The 17075-nt window shown below is 35.8% G+C and overlaps 1 protein-coding gene across 1 annotated transcript in view; it reads right to left on the bottom strand.

Moving 5' to 3' along the window:
* The window catches only part of SYNE1 (spectrin repeat containing nuclear envelope protein 1), a 270199-nt gene that overhangs the window by 218015 nt on the left and 35109 nt on the right, over positions 1 to 17075 (bottom strand). The window contains exons 10-17 of the mRNA XM_072856086.1: positions 16748 to 16855; positions 15817 to 15954; positions 14480 to 14644; positions 11295 to 11407; positions 10575 to 10743; positions 6790 to 6886; positions 5042 to 5244; positions 1133 to 1297 (exon numbers count right to left, since the gene is read on the bottom strand). Coding sequence (XP_072712187.1) covers positions 1133 to 1297; positions 5042 to 5244; positions 6790 to 6886; positions 10575 to 10743; positions 11295 to 11407; positions 14480 to 14644; positions 15817 to 15954; positions 16748 to 16855 — 1158 coding nt within the window. The remainder of the gene's footprint in view (positions 1 to 1132; positions 1298 to 5041; positions 5245 to 6789; positions 6887 to 10574; positions 10744 to 11294; positions 11408 to 14479; positions 14645 to 15816; positions 15955 to 16747; positions 16856 to 17075) is intronic.

The raw sequence follows: 17075 nt of genomic DNA, 5'->3' as shown, positions 1-17075 counted from the left end.
TAGAAAAGCAGAAGGATAAGGGAAATTTCAATAAAAGAACTTCTGGCTGGAGGAAGGGGAAACATAGGTCTTAGAAAGTGTAAAGAGCTGTATGACAGAAATGGTGAAAAGCCAGTGAGAAAAACCATATAGCCAGCACATGAAAGAAGCTGCATAAGTAGGAGAAGAGACACTTACATCCTGGGCATTACTGTTTCCACAGTGAATCACCCTAAATATCATCAGCAAATAAAGCTTGAGAACGTTCTAGTCAACAGTTTGGAAAAGTTGCAATAACAAAGGGGCAATCATTATTTGCTTTTCCATTTAACTTGACTGCAATGGAAATAATCAAGCCAGTAAAGAAAATAGATTCAGCATCTTCAAGAAGGCAGCTGCTATTTAAAATCACTGGAAGGGGAAAATATCATTAGATGTATATTGACTATAGCAAAGATATTTTCTAATGTGTTTATGAGGTGTGAAATACTTATGTGTAATTTAGCTCACATCTTCTCTTTGCTTTTTAAAGAGCAAATATAGAAACAACAATTCTTTTTCAGTCGGTTGAATCTCTTCCATGAGATAAAGGGTAGTTTTTTCATTTACTATCAGTGCCTCCTTGTGCACAAGGTACAATTAAGGTCTGACCGATTTGGGGAAAACATTTAGTTAACTAACTTGCTATTGTACCTGCTTACGGTTGCAGTACAATAATTGAATGCAACTTTCATTAAAGAGTTCACTTCATTCAAAAATATTCACTTTCACCATTTTCATTGTTTAATTTTACAGAGCTTTTACAATAACAATAGCTACTTAAACTCAATCATTTTCTTTGAAGAACGGTAGAGGATATGCATAAATAATATTCACTGTATCAAGACAGGAGACCATAAAGAAAAACTACAGCTTATACTATCTGAAAATGTCCAAAAATAAAAATAAAAAGCTGTATAACCAAAAAGATAAACAAAGGAAAAGCCCCAATAAAAGAAACTGCTGTCAGGGATTCATTTCTAATTTAAATAATGATAAACTGTTAGGCACTTTAGTAAGTTGTCCTACAGTCCTGCTAGTGGGGCTAATGTGTCTTGCTTGCATGGAAATGACAAAGTAAATATTTAAAAGTAACAACAGCAAAAACAAATACCTGCTTAACTTGCATGAACAGTTCCCTCCATCTTCCATTTAGTAGCAGAAGCTGCTGTTTAAGGTCCCTGGAAATGGTCTCATCACATGTTTCAATCAGAAAATTACCAGCATCATTCATGGCTGTGTGCTGTTGGATCCAATGAGGTAAGTGCCGGAAGAAATCCTGAAGAAGAAAATGAAAAAACCTTTCTGAAACCTTTTCAATTAGTTTTTATCTTAAATCATGAAACTAAAATTTAATCACCAGCTAACGGCTTGATGAAACTCTTTGAACAATTATCCTCTGAAGCTCTTAATATTGGATATGCCATAATAGAATTTTTATGGCTGTGAACATAACCTATGGAATTAAAAATTACCACCAGTTTACTTACAGCTCATTTTACTCCAGTGAGTAGCTTCAGTTAAACCAATAGAACTCCTCCTTAAGAGAAAGCTTAACTGAAAACACTGTTAGGGCTCATCTTATTTCTGTCTTGTCTTGAAACAGTATGGGCTGATAGTAACCTGGGCCACATACTGTAGAGACTGTAGAGATGTTCTTCCCCTACTGTGAATGACATGCAGCTTTCCAGAGTCTGGCATTCCAGAAGACCTGAGAAGACTGATTCTTTATCGCTGCTTCCTGCTGTCTCAGAGTAGGTGAGTGGGGAGGGGGAAGGGATGGTTGTCACTGATTTTTTTCCCCTGTTCCAGTGAGACAGCCTAAATAGCCCAGCCATAGTGACAAATGCTTCTGTGCATCTTGTAGGCAGGTACAGACACATACATTGATAGGGAAGACAAAGACCAGCTCCCTCCCTTCCTTTTTGCTCTTCAAGAGGATGGGCAATTGTTCCTAAGGCAGGTATCTCCAGGCACCATGACTACAGCTATACCAGTAAACAAAACAGGACTCAATCACTGTCCCATGATTGTCCACATCTTCTCTGACATGGTTTTGGCTTGTCCCTGCTACCCTTCTCACAGACAATGCCCAATTCAATGGACAGCATCTGGCAAGGACTGTTTCCAATAGACTGAATCATGAGGCCACCTTCTTTCAGGGGAGAAAGCGTAGCCACAAGGATGCAAGCTGAACCATGCCACTTGGTCCTCAGGACTCAGGAAGGGGCACTGCCCCATTTTATTTACGACTACCCTATAATTCCAAGACTGTTCATCTGACAGTGACAGTCCCATGCAATCCTTTGCTCAGGGGTAGATGTGAAAAAGTCCTGTCCAACAACTGTACTGTCAGTCATCCCAAGTTTCAGAGCTACAGTTCTGAAACGTTATAGTTTATACTTGTCAGAACTCATCCACATGTAAAAACAGATCTGATACAACCAAAAAGAAAACGTCAAATGGATGTACACTGCTCAATTTGTCGAAGAGAGAATTGAACAACATACAGTGTTTTAAATTCCTAAAGCTGAGGTCAGTAGCGTACAGGTGCTCTGTACTGATGTATCGGTGAATAAACTTAATAATCTCAGTAAATTGTATGTGCAGTTTGAGTCTTCTGCTCGCAGTGGAGCACATCCCTTGCTTTGTGCAAAGGCTACCGTCTGTGAGCACATCAGAAAGAAATTAAGTCTACTGAATCTGGCACTGGTCAGTTCTCCAGTGGTCAGGCTTACTAGAGGTCAAGAAGGAAAAAGCAGATGGAGTAAACTACTTGTGTCCTTGCTCGCGCACACTTATTCCCACAAACCATTACCTTCCTCAGACTCTGCTGTGGAGTCCGTCCATTTCAGAAGCCAACCTAAAGCATGTGTAAAATTTGGACAAGTTTGGAAGGTACTGTGAAGCACACCTGGTTCTCAATTAAAACAATGTAGCTCTTTTTAAGGAAGTCCCCACATGAGATCTAGAAGCCCTCTGATACCCTTTGGATACAGCTGTTGGACAAAGTTGTGGGAGAGTGCAGTTACAACGAGGTTATGATGGGAAGTGCTTAAGAGGTACTGCAAGTAAATAAAGGAGTTGTTTGTTCATTAATACATTTACTGTTAAATTTCTAGTACTTTGCGGTAGAAAAATCCAAGTGCATACTGATCTTTTTTGCAAGATCTTCTGGGCTACAGGTTCACAATAAGATTTCTGAAAACAGAAACCAACGAGAAGCCAACAAGCCACTTTGCAAAATAAACAGTGGTGCTTGCTGGTCTTGAAATCATACAGAGATAATGGAAAGAAGAAGAAAGTATGACAGCATGGTAAGGGGCTACTAAGGTCTCTGACTAGGATAGAACATTGTGGGCTTTAGGAATGCAGGTAAGGTTTGCAAATGAGCATCAATGAAATCTTTGTATCATATTACTGGTATATTTGTGGGTTTACAGAACAAATATTTGAAAATGTTTTTAAAAGTTTTAAGCCATATTCCAAGCAATAGTTACCATCTTTCACCTGGGATTCCAGACGCTTGTGCTGATGGCTGTATGACTACTAATTGCACAAACCAATGTAAGTATTACTTTTGGTTTTAACAACTCAATATTAGAACTGTTAAATTGGAACTATCCTTGGCACTATCTAAGTGAAAATTATTGCTGTGGAGTGCTAGATTCAACATTAATAGTAGAAGTAACTTTTAAAATATGTATCTCAGTCTACAGGCGGATTATATTACCTCTCAGTAATCTTTAACAGTTTTGAGCCAATGTAATTTTAAGAAGAAATTAGCATTCTGGGAAGTATAATGCTTTCATGTATAAGGTTTTCAACAAGGCTTTTTGAAACTCTTCATATATCAAAATGGTAAGAAGTACTTGTTGGATTTAGGTTAGAAATCAGAAGCAAGTATATACTGTATGGATATGTTCAGATTTCTGCTTTGAATATCTTTAAAGGTAATGTTATAAAACTGATCAGAGGAGTAAATATTTTTATTTTATTAATATGTATGGATATAAGAATATTTCATTTGAAACACTGCCAAGTTAGTTACATAAAACATACACAAGGAGCTAAGATCAACCTGATCAGCTGAGGTCATCCTTCCTGCTCAGTAATAATAACTGTTGGTATTTATATTATGCCAGACTATTGAATCCTTTTCACAGGTTTATTTTTATTTAAAAAGTGTATTCCATTCTTTTAAATCAATTTAAACTAACAAACTTTTACCCAAAATTACACTGTTCTGTCGTGTAACATGAAATGCTCATTCCTGACCTGATGTCAGTTGGACATCGTACAACCTATGAAAACCATACTTTGGTGTTAAGAGCTGTATAGCTGCTAAGTTGGGATTGGGTGAAAATGTAGCACCTATTAAATGCAGTATTATTCAAGTTGATCTGGGTCATTATTGAAGTTTCACAAACATAAATCTTAGTGCTTCAGTACTCTAATATTAGAAGAGAAAAAAAGACATTAAAACTATCTTTATGACTGCAGGTCCCCAAAAGGAAGGGCCTAAAAGATTTCTAAAATGCCAGGAAAATGGATTACTTACCCATCAAACATAACGACACATATTAATAATGTTGTCTTGTGAAGGCAACTAATATTGAAATCTGTCATCTATATGACAGAAAAATCAGTGGATAAAATAATTTTCTTTAAGTGTCTTTATACACAGCACATGACTATGCACTTTGGTATTAAGAGCTGTATTTGCCTTTGAGTGAATCAGGTAACATTCCTATCTCTGAGCAATACTGCTGCCTTATATTCATGTCTAACTATGTTATCATAGATGATGCCTTCCTTCAGTGAGTGTATATATGTATATGTTTGTACACGCGATATGTGCAAACATTGAAACACCTATGATGAATGTAGACAGTATGCCGGAAACTGAAAAAATCTCTCCCTCTTGTATGACATTTTGTAAAGCAACCTAAGCAAACGCAAAAACATATCCCACAGTTCGTAACTTACAAAATAGCCAAATACTTATGCTGTTAGTGCATACCTTTTTAGAATGTTCAGGCTGATTCAGCATTTTTTCAGCATCTTCCAGCCAAGCTTGTAGACCTGCCACAGTGCTGCTATATCTGTCCCAATTAGCAATTACTTCTTCCAACATGCTTCTTACACTTCTCACCTCTACCGAGAGGTTCCTCCACTGTGCTGTTGTTTCATTCATGAATTTCATCACATTCTCAACTTCTTCCACTGAGATACAGGAAAAACATTGATTATTTTGGTTAATTATTATTTCTGTAAAGCTTAATTTTATGTTATGCTTATCTATTCTCATCCGGGAATTACATTTTACTGCAACTTCTATTTCAGTAGGCTTTTATATACATATGATCAGTTCACAGCCCAGTTTTAGTGCAAAATTATGACTGAGAAATTAAACCTGTGAATTAAAGACTAAGGAAAGTACATAAAATGAGTACTATATTAAAACAGTCACACTGCATATTCAGTGTGGTGTTCATTTCTAATCTGTAATAAAATAAATCAAGAGAGAAAGTTTCCTTAAAAAAGCAGAAAACGAGAGATGTATAATGTACAAACACATATTAAGTCTGCATTGAAAAGTACTGAATGAAATCCTGATCTTCCTTCCACCGATTTTAAAACCAAACTGCTGCTAATTTTTGCCATTTAATTTATAGTATTTTCCTCATGGCAATAAAGGAACAAGTGTGTCCTCATTCCAGAAGAAAAAAACAGAGAGAAGAAAAAGGACCCAAGCAAATCCTGAGACTTCACAAAACAAGCAGAATATAGACAATTTAAAAAACATTTTTTCAGCTAAGGTGTCCTCTAATTTGCACTGCTGTATCTGAATTCATATAAGTGAGTAGCTGCCCTCTAGAAAAGAATTTGTTACTGGATTTTTTTTAATAGCATTGAATAAATATATTAATTTTATTCTTTGTAAGGATACCTTGTAAAAACTGTTTACTTTTGTAAAATTTGAGTGTTACCACCATCAACTTAAATTTCACATCCAAAAAAAGATATCCATTTTCTCTCCACCTCTGCTAACCACCCTAGCAGCTGCAGCAATCCTCCACTGACATTATTGTGTTATCTCCTCAGCAGAGATTAAAGTGATCTCATGTCTGTAACTATCTAGGTCAAATATTGCCCTCATGCATTCTCACTGAACTCAGCAGAATTCAGGAATTACAGGAGGCAGCTGTTGAATCAGCTACACATTTTTCTCATGTATATCCATACTTCAACTATTATTTGGGTTCCTCTTATAGGTTTTCACAGTTACTGAAGAATCTTCAATAAATCAGGGGATACTTTTGCTACTACAACACTGGGACCAACTCTCTATTTGTTTTTTTCTAATAAATGAAGCCAAGCCAGGGAGCATTTCCAGGCACCAGAACATGATCTTCCCTACTCCTAATTTGGTCTCTGGCACACTTGTGACCCAAAGCAACACACTAAAACAATCCAGAAGTTAGCATGGACCATGGACTTCTCCTGTTAGGAAATCTGAATGTGACCACCCTCTTCTGGATATTAAGAAATCTTAACAGCAGGAGAGCAGGCTGCTCTGTACCAGCTGGCTTCATGCTAGAGAATATGTGAAATTGCTACCAGAGGCTGTATCCTCCCTGGTGAACTGCAGCTGCTGTACAGCTCTGCTGCATGGAAGAAACAGATATTAGGAGACATTTTAGAGGATACTTATGTCTAAAGAGATTAAAATGGTGTCCCCATGATGAAATAAACACAAGCATTTACCTGAGCCATTTGCTTTGGCATACATTTCAGCTGCTCTTTTCAAGATCTGGTAAGTAACTTCATACTGCTCAAAGAACTTACTATTTTCAATAACAGACTGAAAAGAAAAAAATATTACAACAGACAAAATAAAGATAGATATTAAGAATAAGGATAATTTCCATGAAATTACATCAGGACAGTGATGACAACTTTTAATTTCATTATTCCTCCCTTCATTTTTTTATCATTATAAAATAATATTTAAATTATCTTAATTATAAAATAATACATAAATTTCACCTTTTCAAAATTAATGGTATAGCAGAGTCTCCCTTTACAAATACAGTTTATTTACTTTGCATATGGAAAGATTATTTAATATGTTCTTAGTCTGCTAGTTGCTGACTCACTGAAACTCACTAGCATATGATACTTTGAATGTGTAGAAACTAAGCAATTAACTTAAAAGTTATTTAATGTAAACTGTTTTACACTGAAATCTAAGTGGAATCATTTTAGTAAAAGGGAAAATTTCATCCATATAGGTCACCACAAAATTCAAATCCAGTTAAACTTTAAAAATTGTTCCTGTATTAAGCCTTTGCAGAATGGCAGGTTTCACTTCAAGAGATGAAAAACATTTGACTTATCCTTCAGTTTTCCTTTACCTCCTTTGTAATTGGTAAAAATAAGATTAAGGAAACTCTGCACAAAGAGATACCGCTTTTCCAAAGTGTGACACAGCGCTTTTCCTTTGTGAGTGATGTTTTAGCTGTGTAATGTGTTATAGTGCGATGAATAATTTATCTGGAAATATTTTGGTCACAAAGTTATGGCTCTTTATCATTTATGCTTCTTTATCCCTTATGGCAAATCACACTGACTTTTTTAAAAATGTCTTTCAGAAATGTTACTTCCTTTAAGTGCAATATATAATTACATCTCTATATTATGCAAGCGCATTATATCTTGCATTACCACTGTTAAAAAAGGGAGAAAACCCCGCTTTTTTACAAGGCTTTTATATTGCCTTATCTAATGTACTCATCTAGAGTTTTGGAATGGTTTTGTAACTTATACTATCTGCCTTGCCTCCTCAGTTACAGATCTACAAAATTAAGGCAAGTATATCTCACAAGTCTGCACAAGCTTTGGAATGTCAGAATAGACAAAATTTTATGTGTACTAGTGTGATCTTGGTAAAACCAGGTTTCAAATGAGGTCAAAGTTCAATGTACTTTGAAGAGGAGAACTAGATTTTGTGTATTCATCAACCCACATTATATAAACATGAAAAACAGTTTTAAAAATTAATCTGCCTGCCAGTATATATCTAAAAATCTTCTATTTTAAAACCTTTTACAGTTTCTGTGTCAAATCACCACAGTTATCTAGTACGTAATTTGGAAATGTGTTTATAACCAAGGAAACTAGAAGTCAAGGACAATCAGAATTTTTCTCTGCTCTACTGTTAAAAAAAGTGTCTGGCATGTATCGAGAACTACATGCTTTACCATAAATTATGTGACAAAATCCTGACTTTCACTTTTGCCAAACCCATACACACAGATATTTTACCCTGAACCAAAACCTGCAAGACTTCATATGAGAAAGTAAAAGACTGTATCAAACTACTTATATAATACTGATCTCAAGAGCAATTGGAAATATTTTCAAAAATTAAATTTAGACATTTTACTGATTAATATTGTCTCCCATCTGACAAGATCTTTTAAAGAAAATACATAGCTTTTCCCAAATCCGTATAGCATACGGTGCTAAAAAAGTGCTAATACAGCAATGCCAAAACACAGTTCCGTGGGTTAAAATCCATGGATAACTGTACCCAGTATCTCAATTACAGCTGAGACTTTGGTACAATATATTCTTCAGGTTGATGGCATACAATTTATGCTGACCTTTACTTCTGGTATATGACAGACAGGTGAAAAGAAGATGGGATAAAGTAACAACCACCATTTTTATTTTTCAGCTACAGTACATAAATATTTTCCAGGCATATGTTCTATCCAGATCCTAACTACGCATGTTCCTAGAATGCTGACATTGCTCAGTCTGCTTTGGCAGACAAACAAACTTACATTTTTATCTCCTACTAACATAGTCACTGACTATAAGGTACTGACTACAGCTTTCCTACATAAGACTCCTAATTTACTGGAAGAGTAACACTTGGCTCTTGGTCCTAGAAATTTGCTCCCAGGTAAGCCAAAGCAAATAAAGTCTCTTTCCATCACTGAACACCTGGAAGGAGCCAGAAGTCAAGGCCATCAGGAATGAAATTGAGCTCTATTTATCTTCTTGTCCCAATTTCTTCATTTTGATGTGATGCAGTTTCAAAAATGATGCAAAGAAGCATTTTCTTTCTCCTAACAACCAACTCAGCATTAGTGGTCTGAAGTGCAAGAATAATTGAGGCAATTGCAAAATAACATACAAGTTCACTACTTAATGTTAATTTTAAAGCAAAAAATAAGAAAGTGATACAAAATAATAATCCAAAAGTCAAGGTATTCACTTCCTCATTACTTCCCTTGTCACCTTTTAGCAGTTTTTGCAGCAGTCTTACAGACTATACAAATGGCCTATAACTCCTAGCTATTGCACATCACTCTAGCAAACTATGTTATTTTAAATAACTATCTATCTAAATTGCAAAGATTGTCTAAAACAAGGCTTAACTCCTGAATTTTTGTGTGTCCCTAACTGCTAAAGTTTAAACATAGAAAGGGAAAAGTGTGAACACATCTTCAGTTCTCACTTTGTAGAGGAACTTTATTGAGTTTGAAGTTTTCTTCCGAAGTAATAAAAACTATCAGGCTGTGGGGACATCAATAACTTCCTCTACACAGAGTCCTGGCTCTGAATGGTTCTATAACTGTATGAATTATTTCCAAACTAAATTTTCCTGTGCAATTTTCCTCGTATGGATTAGATAGACGGGGAAAAAAGTATTTAGCCCAGCCCTGCTTTTGAAAGAATCCCTCACGCCCTATCGTAGAAGTGCAGCAGTGATACTGTTCTACCAGCCACTTGGCACTGCAAGTGTGGATTTAACAAGATACAGCAGCATAAGACTGAAAGGGAACATATCAATGAGCATTTGTAAGTCAATAGCCTCTGTTTCTTAACATGATATATGGATGATGCAGAGCCAGAGAAATCTCTTTCCAGAACAGAAAAAAAGTAATGGGTTTAATATACTGATGCTGAGCAGGAGAAGAAAAACTATTCTTTAAAAGAATAAAATTACTCCCCTATCAGTATAGTATATTGAAAAAGTACACAGAGGCAGCATAACTTTTTTTTTTCCCCCCCTTCATTTGGAGGACTTAAAAAAAAGTACTGTGAGGGACTGCATGCCAAAACCCTGTTCTATGTCTACACTTAATCTATGTATAGTCACTATAAAGTGCATCTATGCAGTTGTAAAAGAAGATGAAATTAAGTTCTTTGGAATTGTTATCTAAGGTAAGTAAAAATACAGGACTTGGAACCTCCAGATATGCTTGGTAAGTTGATGACTGGACAGTTAGCAGCTGGGACATTATTTCTGGTTTGAAGAGATGGTACAAAGAGAATAATTTTCATTTTTAGCCTTTTGACTAAAGTTCCTCCATGGGGAAGACAGATTCACCTCTGAAATATATTCCATAAGAATGCAGTCGTAAAGTTGATGACTGGCAAGTCTCATTTCTGTTTCTGTTCTTTTATTCATTTCCAGCAATCTTAAATATGAATCTTTCAAAAATAATTATAAAAAGAAGACAACCCTAACTTACAATATAATTTTGAAGTAGTAGTTCCACCGATTCTCGCCTTCCATATTTGATAATCCATGATTTTAACTTTGACTCTGCAAGGACTACGAGTGACAGTAGACGGTACTTCAGTTCCAGAAACTCCATCTTCAACAGATGGAGCTCAGATGAAGAGACAACAAAATTAAACCTATAAAATGAATCACACTATAGTAAAATACAGCAATATTCATTTTTGCAGGAGAGACTGAAAGCTTTAGTTACAGTTCAGATATTCTTCTAATCTTTCACCTAATTCAGAGTCTACAAACATTTAATTATGCATGATGATCATTCTGATGACTACTCTTGAATAGCAAATTAATTACATTTCTGTTTATTCTTGGAAATAATCAGTTTACATCTGTTACTAAGTTTTGCAAAGTCATTTTTCTTTTCTTTTTTCACATGCATCCCGGCTGTTGTTACATAACGTTTATTCCAGGGACAAGTAATAACAGGATCAATGTAAAAAAGTATTCCCTTCCAAAACCCATAGCTTATTTTGATTCTCATCAATCTTTAATGCATCAGGCTTTTCGGTATATTTTTATGTATATTCTAAGGGGTTTTTCCTTCCAATTTTTTCATGCTTGCCACTGAGAATCATAATTAGACAGTGATTTCTACATGAACAGATTAAAAAGCAAACAGGTTCCCTTTCATTCACAGAGGGTTTTTATTTCAGATTGAAAGCCTTACCTCTCTGCCATATCCGCTAATTGGTCAGGTGGAACAGGCACTCCGTTAACAGACCTGGCCCCGTGGATCTCATAGAATGTCTTTTTGTGACCATCTATGTTTTTCAGCAGATCCTGATTTGATTTTAAGGAGGGGGGGGGGGGGGGGGGAGACAGAGAGAGAGAGAGAGAGAGAGAAGGCTCACAGTAGGCTATCTAACTAATAAGCACAATTTTAAGCCTGCACTGATGACTCAATGGAGTTAACTATTTGATCATGCTCTCACATTTGCATGCAAGGTTATGCATACCACAAACGCATTTACATCAACTTGAACATTCACATAGGGAAGCCCCTTACAAGATGCTCTGCTAAAGCTGTGTCTAACAACTATGGAAGATTTTAAAACAGGATACATTGCAAAGGTTTAACAAAACAAGGACTCTTAACTGTATTAAATAATCCCTGAAATGCAGTCTGCGAATACTCTAATATCACAATAGCATAATCTTGCTAAATTTATTCTTTACATCTTTACAACAGATACTAACCTTTATTAAGTATAGATTCAAATTTTCAGCAACTAATCTACTCCACTATATATAGGCAGAAGATCCATAGCTCCTTATGTAAGTACATATTCAATATTTAGTGAACTTTTCACTCTCTCAGCATCAAAAGATTTCAGGATCGCTCTCTCTATATTACACGAATGAATGCAGAATGTGGTACCTGACCTGTATTCCTGTGATAAGAATTGTACCAGCAAAAACCTTACAGCAGAGCACATTTCAACTGTAACTAAGCAACACCGCTTCAAACGGCTTCCTGGAGATTACATATTAAAATGAATGACTGGCAGTAGTCTTTGAAGAGATACCGTAACAATAACACGTCAAGTCCCCAGCGGCTGAGAGGACACAGAACAGTGGGTATTTTACTGCATACAGACAGCTCCTGGCACAAAGTTCTCAGAAGCCTGTTAGCAAAGGAAATAATATAAAGGTCCCCCTTTCTCACTTGGGGGAACAAAATGCAGGCTTGTGTATTGATCACAGATGTCTGTTTATTCCTATAGGCTGAAGAAATGTTTCTTCCCAGTCAATGCCCAGTGTTTGCACAGCAGAAATTAATGATAATTCACTGGCTCAGCTCACCAAATGGTCCCACCATCCCCATCAACCCACTTATATTTTCATTGCTTTCCACTTCAGCCAACACCCTGTTGTGAAGAGAAATGAACTAGGCTTTCTCAGATGCAAGTGATGCATTGATTTTACTATGGCAAAAACTCCACTGAGGGTATCCTGTGACTAACATACTCTCACATAAAGGAAAGACATGGAACAAGTATCTCAGCTACCTGCATTTGAGACCGTGCCAGACAAAAAGCGATGCCCCTAACATGCATTGGTAAGTCAAAATAAAACCCAGTAGTTTCATCCAACATCAACTGGAAGCCCATGCAAACTTTTATATAGTGTTCTCATGAAGTGAAATCCTGCTCTGCAAAATGACCCTCAACAAGCACAGACATTGTCCTTAATTTCTGGATCTTGGTGGCAATATTAACTAAAATAAACTTTAGTGCTTGCCTGATTCCATGAAGATTTGTCCAAATAAGCTGGTACATTTTGTATTAGCTTCAAAATGGCCATAAGCTATAAAGTTCACTAAAACAACCCATTGTCAGATGAGGAAAAGATATAGCTAAAGTGATGATGTTATCTGAACAAAACCATAAAAACCCCCAACAACTTCCTAGGAAACAAGGACAGAAAAACCACTAATGCATTTCTCGTACTATCCAACAGCACATTAGGATTCATCAGTGCAAATCTGAGCAACAACATAAACTCCAGGAACAGATATAATTACCCATGCTTCTCTTGAAGCTTTCCCCATCCCACTCCCATGGGAAAGCTCCCCTGGCACAGACTAACCTAAATCAAAGTTTATTTGTTGGTGTAGAAATCCCCCACCACAGCATTTCTGATGCAAAGAAAACACAGTTTAGGACACACTCTTTTCGGTTTCTTATGAATGTATCAAAGGAGGTCTATAGTGTTCACATCCTAAGAACAAAAAAGTGTTTGACTTGCTTTTTTTAAACAAACATCTAATCTTATGAATCCTGAAACATTTGATGTTAACAAGAAAGCTAATGAAATTTAGCATTACCTTGAAAGAAAACAATATCTTCCTCATAGATTTTAATATTGTTTTGGTTAAATGTTATTAAACACCACTTAAGTTAGAAGAGTTGCCACTGTTCTAATAAAGAGTAATCAGAAGACCCAACTGATCTTCCAGATAAACTACCATTGTCTGTCACAGCTGTTCCAAGATGACCATGAAACTTATCAGCTTCTCATTATATGGCGTTACTTTTTAATAAAAAAGCCCACCCATATCCAAAACACAAAAAATAACAAAACTACAATCAAGTTTTAAAATAGTAGTGATAGAGAAAAAAAGCAATATAAAATACAGTCTTACCGCCACAAGTGCAGCCTTTCTCTACACCATCTTTTTCCTTTCTCTGTCATATTTACTGGTTCAGGTTCTTTTATCATCTCATTAACAATTTCTGTCTATATTTTTCTCATATATATTACATAAATGCACAGATACACCTCACAGTGTTGATTTTAAATGAGAACTTGGACTCAGCAAAGAATAATGGCAAAGGTATTTAAATTCATCTGGAAAAGTTTCCTGTCTACCACAGCAGAGGGGACTTTTCATGCTATTTGTCATCACAACACTGTGAAAATTCACTTCATTCTATTTTTTCCCACAATGCATATCACCTGCACTGACTATCAGCACACTTAATATGTTTGCTTTCTCTCTTGCTTCACCTAATAAGTTCATATTGGTTGAACAATGTACCTGACTCATGAGCACCCTATGGAATTTTACCCAACAGAAATCCTAGAATAGGGGAACAATTAAAATATTAACACCTGATATCTTTCAGATATAAGAAGCAGGAACATTTAAAAGCAATTTTGAATATTGCTTGTAAGATACATAGATAACACAGTTCAAGTCATCACTAAAAGACACCTAGCTTTAGCTACCATCAAGATGACACCACCCACAGAAACTAGAAATAATAATCTTTCTTTGTATAATATGGATCATTTACAGCTTTGGAAACAATGAAATATAATGCACAGAATGAATGCACGTAGATCTACCTTATGTTGTTCAAGCTTCCGGTGTATTATATTCGCTGTTTCCTCATGAGTTTGTTGAACAGTTACTTCTTCCCTCAGAGCAGCCTCTGCTCTATAGAGCCAAGCAGCTATGGTACCCAAAGGTGCAGGAAGAGATTTATCAAGGTGTATGTGCCAATCAAGTAGCTAGGAAATAAAAGTAAGAGGATTGAATCCTTCCTTGCTTAATTATACAAACAAGTATCTTGAGAAAAATCAGACTTTATACTGTAAGACCAAAACCCCCACATAACATGTCTGAGACAGAAACCTAGGTATATTACTTCACGTTAGTTCTGAAATTATAGCATTCTCACAGACAACAAAATCTTTATAAGGATTCGTTGATTCATGTACTTCCCTTCCAGAATGTTAATTGAGTTACAGAACTGACCACATATAAACTGGTCAACTGACAAGCTAAAGGTCTGGAATTTCATCAGTTAACAGGCACAGCAAGGGATGTGAGACCTTCTTCCACCCAGTGTCATTTATTTCATGCTCTTGCACAAAATCTTTTTTTCTCTATTTTGAACATATTTTCTATGTGTAAAGTGCAAATGAGTCTCAAAGGACTGTGGCGTCGAGAATATAGCAGTAAAATACCGTGTCTTATTGGCAATCCCAGTTATGGGAGTGAAAAATAATGAAAAGTAAGTCAAAACTCCAGAATATTTTTAAACAGATACTCTGTTAAATACATGACACACAAAAAAATCCATGAATATACACTGACTACTAATGATTTAATAACTTCTTATTTGGAATAAAACAATATAACTCGGTTGGGATTTTTCATTCAATTATTACAAAATTACTATCACAAATACTAATATTAATTTTTTACTACTGCAACCAGGTCAAAAATAGCATTAAAGCCTCATTTATCGATAAAGTATTCAGTATTACACAGAAACTTTTTTTAGTTACATTAAAAAATGTTATATTAGAATTTCTCAGATAACTCTAGCAATTTACATTAAAACATTGCATTTTGAAGGGGCATTGTGCATGCTTTTCTTTTTATCAACAATGTTTTGAACTTGACTAAGTACTGTTAACACACTTTCAAATAAAGGGAAACCTCAAAGTATAGTCCGTTTCTTAAAGTTCATATTCTGTCTTTGAGCAATATTAAAGATGATAGTGCAGTAAATGTTCTCAAAACAAATGCAAAATAATTCAACAGTGCTAGAAATTAAGTCCATTTTTAGGTTCCTAATGCCTAATAAAATCAATAGCAAACAGATGTCTAAATGATTTTAAATTCTCATCCTTCATTTAATAAAAAATATATAGCATAATAATTTTCAACTTACCCTGGAAGAAAGTCTGTCCCATGCTTGCTTCACCACAGCTTGATCAAGTGATAATTTACCATCTTTCCTTAATGACTGGGTTACAAGTTCAATCTGTTTCCTTTTTACCTCATATTGTACTCTGAAATGCTTAAATGACTGCACAAAGAGAAAATCAAATCAATGTATTACAGAGGCAAAGCATGAAATTTTCCAACATTTATGGAATACTACAACCTATGACAATTTTGTACTGATAGAAGTCCTAATCCTTCCCAAAAAGGAGTAGCAGTAAAGTTGTATATTTACACTGAAATGCATTTTATTAAAGGTTTTAATAGACTGTAGAATCCTCCAGGGAAATATAGGTAGGACTTTTGTATCTCCCTTCAGTCAGAATGCCTGAACCCTATATAAAAGGAAATAATAATTGATCAGATAAACTAGCAAATGGATTAAGTGCTACTTGGGACAGCCAGTGGCTGCTTTTAGAGAACAGCTGAGCTTCAGGAGAAAATTTAGGCCAAAATTTATATTGCCGATTTAGACATTAACCTTTGAGAGAGGGGTTAAAAATGAAGCTCTAAGCCTTGTCCTCTCCACCTGTCACCTCATCCAGCCTTTAGTCATACCTCCCATCTGAGCTATATCATGCAGGATCTGGAAGGACTGTACAGACACATGCTCACTTCTAACTAGGACAGTCCTTCTTCACACTGCTAGAAAAAGCTCTGTGTTAGGCAAACCATCTGTGCACTCTTCTACGTAGCAAAGCTGGAGCTGAAATTATAATTCCTCCACCAATAAAAGGAAAGACAGTTTGTGTCCTTATTTCTTTAAGCTACAGTATATTGACTTGTGTATATAGAGATTGCAAAAAAATACTGCAGTACATGTTACACATAATGATGACAATAATGTCTTATAGTACAAAATTTTCTGTACTGCTTACCTGGAATTTCTCCTGTAAGCTTGCTTCTGCCACCTGTGCTCGGGCTATGTCTCTTTCAAATTGTTCTGCCCACACTTTCAGGTCTCTCAGCATCAGTCTGTCTTCCTTCTATGATTTAGTACAATCACACACACAAAACACCATTGCAGCCTATTAGTAGAGGTGTCAGATATAGTCCAGAAACTAACATCTCTCTAGCAAGTCAAGGTCATTAGTTGTAGTGAAAGCCAACGGAACATCTGGGCCCAATTCTCTCATCACTTATCTTCATACAGTCTACCTGAAAAGCACTTCCTGAGTATAAGAGCAGAAATCAGCATCTAGACAT

This window comes from Ciconia boyciana, chromosome 3, assembly GCF_034638445.1.
Source record: "Ciconia boyciana chromosome 3, ASM3463844v1, whole genome shotgun sequence".
NCBI classification, from domain to species: domain Eukaryota; kingdom Metazoa; phylum Chordata; class Aves; order Ciconiiformes; family Ciconiidae; genus Ciconia; species Ciconia boyciana.
Note: the sequence above shows the minus strand (reverse complement) of the source record. Positions and strands in the feature narration are given on the sequence as shown.